Raw genomic sequence first — 12,939 nt, forward strand, 5'->3', positions numbered from 1 at the left:
CAAAACTGACAAAAATAGCGTATTTACTGTTAGATTTCTCAGCACTTCCAGTAGTACATCAACATGCATTGTGATGTTCAAGGCCAAGAGCGTGGCTGCAGTGCCCCCAAGGGGAAGCCCTGGTCTCTGATCACAGTTCCTAGGTGACGTGTCCACACACCTGACCTTTGGTCTCTTTGGCCAGGGACAGCTTCTGTTCGTGTTGCCCTGAAACTGATGGTGAGGACACAGCTTTTTGGGATCCAATATGGTTGACCTTCTAGAAAGTGACTAAGTGCCTGTGTTAGGTTTCTGTCTTGGGAGTGGAGACAGCTAGTTTTTCTAGCCCCAGTTTGAAAATCCTTATAAGCTTTTCTGTTACTTCTTGATCCCAGGTGAAGTTTGGCCCATCAGGAAACCTAGCCCTAGTACCAGATTTTATCTGCCTCTCAGGAATGAAACTCCCCCCCCCCCCCCCCCAGTTATTTCCTAAAAAAAATTGAAACAGTAATATTGGAATTACATGTTCTGCAAACAAAGTGTTGACGCCTCAGCCTATCTGTTTCTGGTTTTCCTGCTTACTATATAGATATTCCTTTATACATTCTTTAATTTTCTATAGTGGCTTTGACTTAGATTTTTTTTTTTCTTTACTTGGAAGCCTTTTCCAAAACTAAGGATGTGGAATGTATTTCAGTTCTTGAGGGGGGGGCAGAGAAACATCAGTCGGCTGCCTCCTGCCTGCCCCCCACGGGGTGTCCAGCTTGCAACCCTGGCATGTGCGCTCACCAGGAATCGAACCTGGGGCCTCTTGGTGCATGGATCAACACTCCAACAACTGCACCACTTCAGCCAGGGCTCTTATGATATTCTTAATTTGTTTTTTACCGTAAATGTCATCAGTCGTTTTCTTTCAATGTAGATTTAATGGCTTTTTATGTAATTACCTTCCATGTACTTTTGCTTTCTTCAAGTTCCGAAATTCAGATCTTTTCATTTGTTTTCTGAGCCATAGATCTAATCATTCAGTGGTTTTGAACTTGACAGCTATGAGATTTTGAGCCAGTCACTTAACCTCAGCTTCAGTTTCCTCTTCCTGTAAAATGTTGATAATAACAGGGCTTCCTCATAGGAGGTAAGAGATAATACATACAAAACGCACTTAGAGCAGAGCCTGACCCCTCGTGCATGCCCAGTGCGTGCCCCTCCTTGCGCCTCCGGGCGGCCCCTGTGCAGTGCAGCATAGGGAGGGCGGCAGCAGGGCAGGCGCCGCCCGAGGACGTGGGGCAGGCCTCCGGGGCTCCAGGTGCCCCGCTCCGCGGGAGGCTCCCGCCCAGCATGCCTGCGGCGCCCCGGCACTGTCGCCCACTTCTCCATTTGGTTACTTTTCCTGACTCCAGTGCCCTAGCTGGTTTTCCTTTCTTTGCCACTAAAAATGTAGAGAAATAAAATCAGTACTGAAACTAAGCAGAATTTTGCTTAAGTCATTTAAGAGGTTAATAACGAGAATTCGACTCTTAACATCTATCCTGTCTCCAGGCAGATAAGCACTCTGGGCCGTTAAACCTCAGCTCAGCCCGGCTTCCCAGGTCCTTGGCAGGAGAAATGCAGGGGTGGGGGGCGTGTTCTTGCCCTGTCAGGCTTCTGGATATGTCTTCATCTCAGGAAGAAGTACATGGACTCAGAGAGAAATGTCAAGGAAACTTCTAGGAATTCTTTTCAGTTGAATATTCTAGTCACTACGGGTTTTGTTTTTGTGACCAGGGTTGCTACATTTCCCAATTTTACTACCCTGGTTAAGGAAATTATGCTTCCCCGGGCATAGAAATTTTGTTTTCCTCAGAATTTTCACTGCAGTTAGAAATTTTGTTTTCCTCAGAATTTTCACTGCAGTTGTCTCTGAAGGAAGTGTGAGAAGTCTAAATTTGTCTCACTGAATGTTAATTAAAGCATAGATTGCGCCTCAGGGTAACAAGTGTGAGAATTAATCTCAACAAAATAAAGGTGACAGATGAGAGCAAGGTGTTCCAATAATGTGCCTCAGGCTCTGAGTCCTGCCACCTGCAGAGCTTGCGCAGTGTACGTTGCAGAACTTGACGGTGCCATGGTGCATTGACCTTTGTCCAATAAGATCTTTTCTTTTTAACTGCAGGTTAAATGATCCTAAAATGTCTGAGACGGAGCGCCAGTCCATGGAAAGCGAGCGCGCAGACCGCAGCCTGTTTGTCCAAGAGCTCCTTCTGTCCACTTTAGTGCGCGAAGAGAGCTCCTCCTCAGACGAGGATGACCGGGGGGAGATGGCAGATTTTGGTGCTATGGGCTGTGTAGATATTATGCCTTTAGATGTTGCTTTAGAAAACCTAAATTTAAAAGAGAGTAATAAAGGAAATGAGCCTCCACCACCTCCTCTTTGATGACATCCCAATTCACAGACAATGTCCTCTGTGCTGTATTTGCCAATGAAAGTGGACAACAACTATCTTGGGTTTGTTTGGTGATTGTAATTTCAGGTCTGTCACTCTTGTTACATTGTGTACATTCAAAAGGAAGAGAGAAAATATATATGATAATCATTTCCACTTAACTAATTTTTACTTCTAGCAGGTAAATGTAGGTAGCAGTGCAGGGGTGATCTCTGCTTCCTGTACCTTGACATGCAAAAGGCTCTCCTAATACTCCACATTCAAACTGAAGAGGAAAATTGAAATCTCTAATGAAGCTGCTGTGTGTATTTATGAATATTAATGAATAAAAACTGCTTGGATGGTTTACCTTAACTACTGCATGAGGTTTTTTGCAGCGTGCATGAGTTTTAGTGACCTTGTTATTTAAAAAATTAAATACAAGGAGTAAAACTTAAACAAAAATAAAAGCCCAAAGCTTTCCCAAACATTATTCAATGGTTACACGGCAAGAGTCACGTGATGAAGTAGCTCTTGAATAATGTCTGCCTGAACCACCTTTCTTTGTGTGCCTCCTACGCATAAAGCCAGCTCTGCAGTGGAATCTGGGAGTTGTAGCGGGTGTCGCGCTCCGCCCTGTGTGACTGTCCTGTCGCCCTGTTAATTCTCTTTCCCACGTGGAGCTCAGCCTGTCTCTGTAACTCATCTAGAAGACACACCAGTAACGCCACTGTTGGGATCTGCTGCAGGGTGCGCGTGTGCCCTAAAAACAAATCTGTTCATGTTTGTTCCAAGTTTTTACTTTCCGTGGTTGTTTAAAATTTTTTCAATTGTTAAATATGTTTTATTCAGGTGTAGATGAATTTCATTTATTCGCTGTTCAACAAAATTAACCTGAATTATGTCGTCTTTGTTTTTGAAAATCTCACATTCTCAATCATATCTGCATTATTTATGTATGTGCTTCATAGTTGCTGAGACAGATCAGTATCAGGGGAGCTTGGAGGATTTGCCTTCCCAGATTTTGTCGATATATTACAACCAAATTCTTAATGCTAACTTTAGCACCTTTTATTTATTGGTTTTTTTCAGGCATAAAAAGTAAAGCCTTTTAATTGAATCATGCCACCTATATGCCTATATTATTAATCCTATGTGTAAAAAAATTGTACAGCTTTTTGGGGTTTGGAGGGGCCGGGATATTTTTTAATTTTCTGTTGCAGTTTTTGTGCATAGACTTTCACAATAGCTCCAAGGCAGGGACAGTGGGTTTGGGGTTTGGGGGGCAGTTTTTGGAATGTAAATTTAGGACTTTTAAAAAAAGGTGCGCACAGCTTCTGATAAATTTATAATAGACTTAACCTAATCATGTCTTGTTCCAGTTCCCGTCTCAGCCCTTTTCTCAGTCTCCTCTCCCTGAGCCCTCTTCCTTTCCCGTGTGTTTCTGTTTCTGCAACACAAGCATAGAGACTTGAACACCCGCCGGTGTTCTTCCGAGAACTGTGAAGTCCATGTCCATCCAAATGTAACCAAAAAAGAAGTCACCCCACATGTCTAAAAACTGTCGCTTCTCCTCCTCTGCAACCTCAGACTCCAACAGTTTCCAGATACGATAGCTTTGTTCCCTTGAGTTCCTGTGACGGAAATGTTCTGAAGGAGAGTCCTGCCGCAGGCGCCTGGCTATCCCAGGCGTCCAGTCCAGTAGCGAGTTTCTTTTCCTCAATTGGTGTTGAAACGTTTCCAAAACCAGTTTTCAAGCTGTGGTCTTTTCAAACACATCTCTGCACATAAGTCACACATTTCAATAAAGCATTTTCAAGACTGTTGACCACTTGAATTTATTTGCTGTTGGTGAATTAGCCTAACTAACCATTGCTCAGAGATTTTATATCTCGAATCCAGTATTTTTTCTTTTTATGCTGAACGGAGAGGTCCTCATTTTGCGTGAATGCATTACTTTGGATGTGAGACATAGAAATTGCCAATTATATGCTTTCCCTTTTCTGCACAAATTCTGGGAAAATGTAAGATCCATTTTTTAACGTGGTTTGAGGAAACAACCGTTTAATTTAGGTGATGAATTGAACACTTCAGAGGACGTTAAAGGTTCATAAGGTTCCATCTCATGTAGAATACTGTATATTAATTATTTTTTACCAGCTATTTTACAAATACCTCACCTCATCCTGTATGTAATCAATAATCATGTATTAGGGTAGAAAGACACAGACTATCGATATAAAAAATATATTTTAAGTCCTTCAAATTCTTGTGTGCTTTTTCTTTAGTTTCTGAACGAACATATTTTTGGAATTACTGAACAGTAAGCACAAAGACTTTGACATAGAGGAGACAAAGTCAGTACATCCTTGTTCTGCGTGCCCGGGGTGTAGTGTGTCCGTGTTCTGCAGAGCTCGTCTTCACGTCCTGTTTGTCAGTCATGTTAAGTCTGTCTGTCGGGTGTCTGCAAGAAGTTTAATGTCATGACTCGGAGAACCCAAGAAAATGTACAGCAAAGGGGAAAACCTGCAGAGAACGTTACTGCTGCGAGTATCATTTACGGGACAGAATGCGCTGGGCGTGAGACTCCCAGAGGCGCTCCTGCGGATCTGCACTTGCCTGTGGGGTGTTCGGGGCATCACGCTCCTGGGCAGTTCATCACGGAGAACAAGGGAATTTTAAATTTGAAATAGTAGAATCTACCTCATGACTTGGTCAGATCGTCATTCATTTCGTTTCCTAAAATATTTTAACTGAACGAACTTGACATTCCTATGCTGTTTATGGCTCTAGTCAGATCATTTCCTTTATTGGCTACAGTGAAATATTTGGATTTAAGTTGTATTGTTTGGAGCCTAGGTTTTTACTAACAGTGGTGGGTTCTTACTGATAGACTCAGGTGATTTACGAGGAAGCCCATTTCCCTGTGGCCCCCCAAGGAAGTCGCTTAGGATAGCAGGTTACATTATTAGAGTAACAAGCAACACGAAAATCCATCCCATTATCTTCTCTCTCCCCCCAATATTTTTCCCTTGCAGTGTTTGAATTTTCAATAATGCGCAGTGGTCACTAAGCCTATTTTTTTTTTTCTGATCCATCAGCCACAAGTAAAGAACAGGAAGGGGTCCCAAGAGTTCTCTTGATGGCCCCTCACAGCACGTGTCCTACCCACCTGTGTATTTTACGCCGTGGCTCTTGGGATCCGCACAAACCTCAGTAACTCATAGCTCTTTTTAAGGGCAACTGAGGGGGATGATCGAGAGAAGGCACCAGGAGGAGGTGGTTGGGGGAAGGGGACCTTTTGAATGGGATCCCTGCCACCGAAAAGTTCAGTAAAAAAAAAAAACTGTCGTCGGAGTCTAATATGGTTCCTGTGAAACGAATGTAGAAAAACTAACCACAGATAACAGAGGAGTGGGGGGCTAAAAGCTCTTTCACAAATGTAACCGTTTTGTAAGGAAATGCCCCATAGCTATGTTTATATAAAATCTTACGGTGTTTGTAAGTTACTGCCATGTACAGTTCTGGAGGCACATGCAAGAAAAATTTTTATATAAATATGTCTATTGACTTCAAAGAGAGGGAGGGGGAGAGAAACCTCAATGATGAGAGTCATTGATCGGCTGCCTCCTGCACGCCCCTGCTGGGGATGGAGCCCACAACCTGGACATGTACCCTGACCGGGAAGCAAACTTCCATCTGGATCATAGGTTGATGCTCAACTGCTGAGCCACACCGGCTGGGGGGCACATGCAAAATTTATTGTATTATTAAATAAAACAGTAGGTATGAAGTTTTCCCAGAATTCATATGCTAAAGTTGACGTTAGTGCTGGCTCCAAGGGCACGCTTTTCTGTGCTCTTTCTAAGGCTCCACTAGACACTTGAAAACCAAAACAGTTTTCTCTCTCAGACCTGGTAACTGGAGCCCTGTCTCCAGGTCGGAGTGGGGAGAGGTTAAGGCTGGAATGAAAGATGGAGCAACAGGTTGCAGATTTTCTGGTCATTTGTGACAATGTTGTGAAATTCTGTGGCTTTAAACATGGCCTTATCTGAATAATTTCATCACAGTATATCCCAAAGCCAAATTCGAGTGACTTTTCAGAATAGTATCAAAAGTAACTCCCTGTGCCCATCCACTTCGACCAGGCTTAAGCAATGCTTTGCCTTCGTTGCTGGTTAACTCTTGGTGTTTCTGGTTTTGCAGCCCATCTCTGTCCAGTGTTCTGTAAGTAAATAGACGAGCTTGGGGGTTCCTTAAGGAACCCTGCTGCAAGCCTCGCGTGTAGACGTTGGCACTTGGTTAGCAGATTCCAGTTTGAAAGCTTATGCATCTCAGAGAAGCTGGTCCAGATCCTGAAATCCACGTGGCATTTTAGTTGATATCAGGTAGGTGGTGCTTCGGTTAGGTACAGAGTAGGATGTTCCCCTCAAGTCCTCTGGTTTTATGAAGTCAGTTGAACTATACAGCATCTGGTTAAAAAACAGTGTTCAATTAAAAACGAATTTAGTATGATTCTATGTCTCTGATAACGTCCCCTGGTGCCCAGATTGTGCAGACATTGATGTGCACACGTGATTAAAAACCCCTGTGGGCTACAATGTGTGCACAGACCCCTCTGAGCTGCCCTCCCCAGGCCTACACCCATGATTTTTCTCTTCTAATCTAAAGGGTCTTCACTAACCAACAGGAATCTGGTATTTACATTGTTTGCTTTGTAGACAGTGGATGTGGCCTGTGGTTTGTTGGCTCCTCTGTCTACACAAACCGCCATCACTCCGGTCGGTCGCTTTCATGCCTTGCTTTTTGAGCTCAGTAGGTTCAGGGCTTTGGTCTAAGCCCCATTTACAACTTGCAATTTTACAGACATTCTCCCTGCCCCCCCCACCCCCTGCCATCCGACGCCCCAGGAAAATTCTTCAGAAGCAGTTTCCTAAAAGAGCCTTTCTCCCTCATCAAGTTGGGAGTGTTTTGTTGCATTTGGTAGGTAAATCTGGTGACAAATCTGATCTGGAGAGCGAGCTACTCCTTTAAACCTTGCTACCGGATTTGGGTGAGCGTATTTGGAATTCTACCTTACACATGAGACAGTCCGTGTCCAGTAGCCAAGCTGGCACGAAAGCAGCTGGTACGTCCTGTTCTGCAAGCTGGAGGAAGGCCCAGCTCGCTCCTGTTAGATGTTCTGACCACGCCGTATGTGAAAGGTTTACCTGAGGTGGAAGCACCCACATTCCCCTGGTGCCTGCTCCCCAGCCACTGTCTAGGGCAGGGGTGCGAATGCCCAGCCCTTGAAATCATTCGGTCTGGCCCTGCCAAGGCAACCGCAGGTGGGACTCGAAATTCAATACGCCTAGGAGCTTTTTTCATAGCTAATTTGTAAGTTGAGAATTTTGTATGGCACGCGAATGATGTAAATATCCAAATGGCCCCCCTGCCCCCCCCCCTCCGATCTGGGGGATGACGATTTCATGGATGCTTACACCCTAGTCACGTAAACCATTCTGGCCCAGCTCGAATGCTTTTCATTTGTCTCAGAGCTGCTCCTGACAATTAACAGGACACTAGTTTCACCAATAAAACCCCGTTTTTTGATGGGCAGGGTGCTCGTTAAAGCCTGTTGAATTGCAAACGAGCTTGTCAAAGCTGTCACTGGCGCCCAGCCCAGCTGGACGGCAGCCACCTTGTTAGCGGACCACTCTCAGACGAGAGCTTACCTTGGAAAATACCGCTGACTCTAGAGTAGTACTTGAAAATAAATTACAGACGCAAACAGCCTCCCAGACTCGCTGAACCTTATCTCTTAGAGCATCACTTGGCCACCGGCTTATCTGCGTTTTCTGATTTGAATATATTCTTGGTTACATACATCAACCGTTGCATCACTTTGCATTTCATTCATGCGGCTGTCCTCGAATTCAGTGGCAGCGTTGCATCACAGGACGTAAGGAATGCTCAGCAGGCGGGCGTCTGTGGTGCCAGTGCCTTAGCTGTCCTATGGGGGATTTCTGTCGTCTTAAACGCCCCACGACTATCTTGTTTTCTTCTGTCTGTGCGCATGTGTCACTAGTGCTTCCAGCGACACCTCAAGTTTTAGCTCCGTCTGCCTACAGAATTGTCAGGATCCACCCGGGTTACCCTAAGACTGATGGCATTTGGGAGGCGGAGCCTGAGAGGTGCGGGTGTGGCCTCTGTCCTCAGGCCAGAAGGGGACTTTGGGACACCTCCTCTGCTTAAGCTTCCCAGGACAAGTGAGACGAGAAAGGAGGAGCTGGGGCGGCTCCTCCAGAACGTCACCTGCGTGGACAGGAGCACTGCCGCCCAGGACTGGAGAAGGGACCAGGCCTGCTTCCTACCAGTTTTCTCTTCCTCTTCAGGGTCCCTGTTGGCTTCTCGGTCGTTGGTTTTCCCTTTTTCAACACCCGACTGCCTTCAGCGAATTACAAGGTTAAAAGCCACCGGTAAAAAGCACGAAGTGCTGACGTCCTGCACCCGAGCCTTTCACTTCAGCTGGGGCTCTAGGGGCTGAGACGACGAAGCAGGGACTCTGAGGAGGAAGGTGGGGTGGATCTTTTCAGAACACTATTAGCATATTTCAGTGAGTCTTCATTATTTGCAGTGTTTTTTTCCCAAGTGTTCACCATCCTGTGGTTGCAGAGCACCAGACAGGCCCACCTGGTTAAACCAAAACCACCGTAGGCCTCAGGTGCTTGGCCAGGGGCCCTGGTGCCCGGCAGCCTGTGCCCCCGGCTCCGTTTCGGATTCCCTCCAGCGCAGCCAGGGGCTGCCCAAGGCTTCCTAAGGGTGCAACGAGGGCTACCTTCCACATCCCGTTACACTGTTAGAAGGCAGACATCGTTACGGGGCATTTCAAGCCCAATGGAGGGCAGTATTTAACCAAGTATTTGGAAAATGCTCAGCTTTTATTTACTTTTTATTTTAAATATAACTTTACTGATTTCAGAAAGAGAGAGAAACATCAGTGATGAGAGAGTCATTGATCGGCTGCCTCCTGCACGCCCCAGACTGGGGATCGAGCCCGCAACCCGGGCCTGTGCCCCAACCGGGAATCGAACTGCGATCGCCTGGATCCTAGGCCAACGCTCAGCCACTGAGCCAGGCCCGGCTGGCAGTGCTCAGCTTTTAGATGTTTGTAAGTTCTGTAACCAGCCATAACAGACGGTGGTCAGGAGAAAGAAGGGAGTGAGATGGGTGGCAAGGAGAAGTTGTTGGAAAGGTTGCAATGAATGGTAATGGATATGAATTTTCAGTATTAGAAATTAGGGTTCAGCTCATCATCTTGAGGGTCCCTCTCCCACCTCAAAAGTGCCCAAATCATGTGTCTGGGTTCGGAGGCAAGCACTGGGTGAGGATGGGTCGGTGGATTCTGGACAGGAGTGTGACGTTTGCAGAATTCCCTGGTTTACTGACGTCGCTTGTCCCAAGGGAGGAAGAAGACACGTGGTGGTGTTCCTTGATCAAAAGATGAATTTAAAATTCACGGTGGGGACTAAGAGAGGCACAGTGTTGTATCAAGGGCAGTAGGTGAGGCTCGAGACCAAGTTTAGGAAAAACTTGGAGAATGGACGCCTGGAGTTAAAAGCTTAGAGTTGGAAAGGTCCAGTTGTCCTCCAAATGCAGTTCCCATGGAAACAGTCCTGACAAGTAGACGTCCAGCTAGAACAGAGAAGACGAAAGGGCAGTGGTTACGGCACAGACACGGGTTCAATCCTGGTTACCACCTCCTAGCTGTGTGATCTTGGTCAAGTTAGCTAACCTTGGTTAAACAGTGTGCTATTTTCTCACTATTAAACGAAGCTAATAGTATTAAATAATGTGCTAATATGATGCCTAGTGCAAAGTAACCAGCTGTTCAGTAAGAGGTAGGTGGGGGTCAGGAGTCAGAGAACACAACAGGAAATGCAGGTGGGAGCAAACTCCAGAAGACAGGACACATGCCTTCTTGCACGGGCGTGATCAGCCGCCTTCCTCCAAACACTTCTAAGATATTCTGGCAAAATCTCCTTGAGGATCAGCGACCTCGTAAAAATCATGAAAACCTGAGATTCTTTATTTGAAGAGTTTGAGACCAAGGAGAGAGGTATCCCCCTAGGTCAGGTGACCATAGGTATGAAAGAATTAACACTGATCGAGGCCTCCCCGAGGACCCACCACCTTTCACTCACTCGGTTGCGCCTACTGAGTGCCAGGCTGTCGGGGTTCTGCTGGCACAGCTTTCTTCCCGGGCAGTCGCTGAGGCCAAAACCTGTCGGGATCATTTTCTACTCTTCTTCTTTCTTTCACTTCACATCCATTTAATCAGCAAGTCCTGTTGTGCCGTTACCACATCTTATCCAGGACCTGACTTCCCCTTCTCACTGTCTCCCCTGCTCCCCTGGCCAGGCCCATTGCTGTCATCTCCCCACCGGCATGCCTGCCTCTCCCCAATCTCTTAGCACAGAGCTGGACCGTCTCATGGGAACCCAGGGAGATCCCGCCACTGTGCCCCTCGGGTCCCTGCCGTGGTCCCCGTCTGTCTCGGAGGGAAGGCCCGAGCTCTCTCCGCGGCCTGGGCGCTGCAGGACGTGGTTCCTGTTGCTTTTCCGTGCTCACCGGCTACTCTCTTCCCTTCACACCAGCCTCGCCTGCCCCCTTGCTGTTCCTTGGGCAGGCAGCCGCTGTGAGACTTGCCTTTGCAGTTCCCTTTTCTTGGAAGGTCCATGTTCCCTTATCCCCTCCTCTGTGTCAGTGAGGCCTTCCCTCACTATCCAATTAAAAACAGCGACCCGTGCCCGCGCAGGCCTCCCAGAATTCCCTGCGCCCCTCTCCACTTTATCGTTTCCCCATAACTCATATCACCATCTGACTCCCTCCCGAACACATACACACACATATATACACACACACACACACACACACACATAAACATACATATACACATGCATATATACACTCACACATGCACATAGATACACTCATACGCACACGGACACACGGATGGATGCTAGCTTTCTATTATTTGCCACTATATCCCTATGTCTACAACAATGTTTGGCACACAGTAGGTGCTCTGTAAATACTTATGAAAGAATGAATATTGTGGGCCAGGCTGTTCAGAGCGATCTGAAAAGTACATACCGATGTAAAACACTTAGCTGCTGTGGATAAGATTTTGGCAGCTCCTCAAAAAATTAAACACAGAGTCACCATATGACCCAGCAATTCCACCCTAGGTATGGGCCCAAGAGAATTAAAAACATACGTTCACACACACATTCATACATGAATAGCCAAGTCAGCACTACTCAGAAGAGCCAAAAAGTGGAATCAGCTCAACTGTCCTTCACGTGACAGATAAGCAAGGTGATATATCACTTGGTCCTAAGGAGGGGTCAAGTGCTGCAACTCGGATGGGCCTTGGAAACAAGCTAAGTGACAGAAGTCGGAAACAAAGGTCACACATTACATGACTTCACTGAAATGAAATAACCAGAACAGACAAACCCATAGAGACAGAAAGTGGGTTAGAGGTCACCAGGGACTGGACGGAAGGGCAGTGGAGGGGAGCTGGTTACGGCACAGGGTTTGTTTTTGGAGTGATGAAATGTTCTAGAATTAGGTAGTGTGATGGTTTCACAATTCTGTAGAGATATTAGAAACCACTGCATTGGTGTAAAATGGTGAATTTTATGTAAACTTTATCTCAAATAAAAAAACATACCTGTGTTAGATATTCTTAATATTCCCATCCTACGGGTGATAAAACTAAGGCTAGGGGAGCAGCCCTGCTCTGGTGCCAGCAGCCTCGCAGGTCCCTGCACAGGCAAGGTGACTGCGGTGGAGGTAAGCAGCCCTGTGAGCTGCTCGGCTAGAGTTGAGGGTTGGCTTCTGCACAGCAGAGCGACCCACTGCCCCTGCCACCTGTCCTCTGGACCTCCAGCCCAGCGTCATCCTGTGGGACTAGGGGCGCAAGGAGCTGGCACCAAGCTGATCCTGCTTTTGCTGTTGGCTCAGAACATCCTGTCTGAGCCCACGTGGGCTCCCCGTCTCCTCGCAGCCAGCCTGTGGAGTGTGGCCGGCCGAGCCACCACGCTGCTGCTCTGGGAGTGCTGAACGCTAAGGTGCAGAGATGAAGTGGATTTTCCCAGGGCCCCCCACGGCCAAGACCCTAACCCAGCTCGTGTGACTCAAATCACACAAAGTAAAGTCCATCCGGCATGATATCTGATGTGACAGTAAATTAAAACTAGGACATTTCTAGAAAACACAAGACGATCTGTTTTGCTAAAGTTCTTCTCTGATCTCTTCAGAAGGAAGGTCTGCCTCCGCTTTACCACAACAAATTCAGAGGAGTCGAGAATTCAGAAAAATCTCCCTAGAGCATTTAGACAGTCATCCTTGGGAAAATTCTGGGCAGGACACTTAGAGCCACTTAATTTTTAGAAGCACTGGCCTCAGAATACACATAAGTTTCTTTCTCAGGATTATAATGAAACTGGGGCCTTTACACTGTATTTGAACACTGTCTCCAAAATCACCGCTGCCGTTTCCAAAGGCTGGA

General features: G+C 46.5%; 1 protein-coding gene across 2 annotated transcripts in view; it reads left to right on the forward strand.

Moving 5' to 3' along the window:
* KCMF1 (potassium channel modulatory factor 1) overlaps positions 1–4,647 on the forward strand; it is a 65,684-nt gene extending 61,037 nt beyond the window's left edge. For both annotated transcript variants that reach the window (XM_087823665.1, XM_087823664.1), the window contains one exon: positions 2,132–4,647. In XM_087823665.1, the coding sequence (XP_087679791.1) occupies positions 2,132–2,393 (262 nt within the window). In that variant the 3' untranslated portion in view covers positions 2,394–4,647. The remainder of the gene's footprint in view (positions 1–2,131) is intronic.
* The last annotated feature ends 8,292 nt before the right edge of the window (positions 4,648–12,939 follow it).

This window comes from Miniopterus natalensis, chromosome 13 (assembly GCF_054644295.1).
Source record: "Miniopterus natalensis isolate mMinNat1 chromosome 13, mMinNat1.hap1, whole genome shotgun sequence".
NCBI lineage: Eukaryota > Metazoa > Chordata > Mammalia > Chiroptera > Miniopteridae > Miniopterus > Miniopterus natalensis.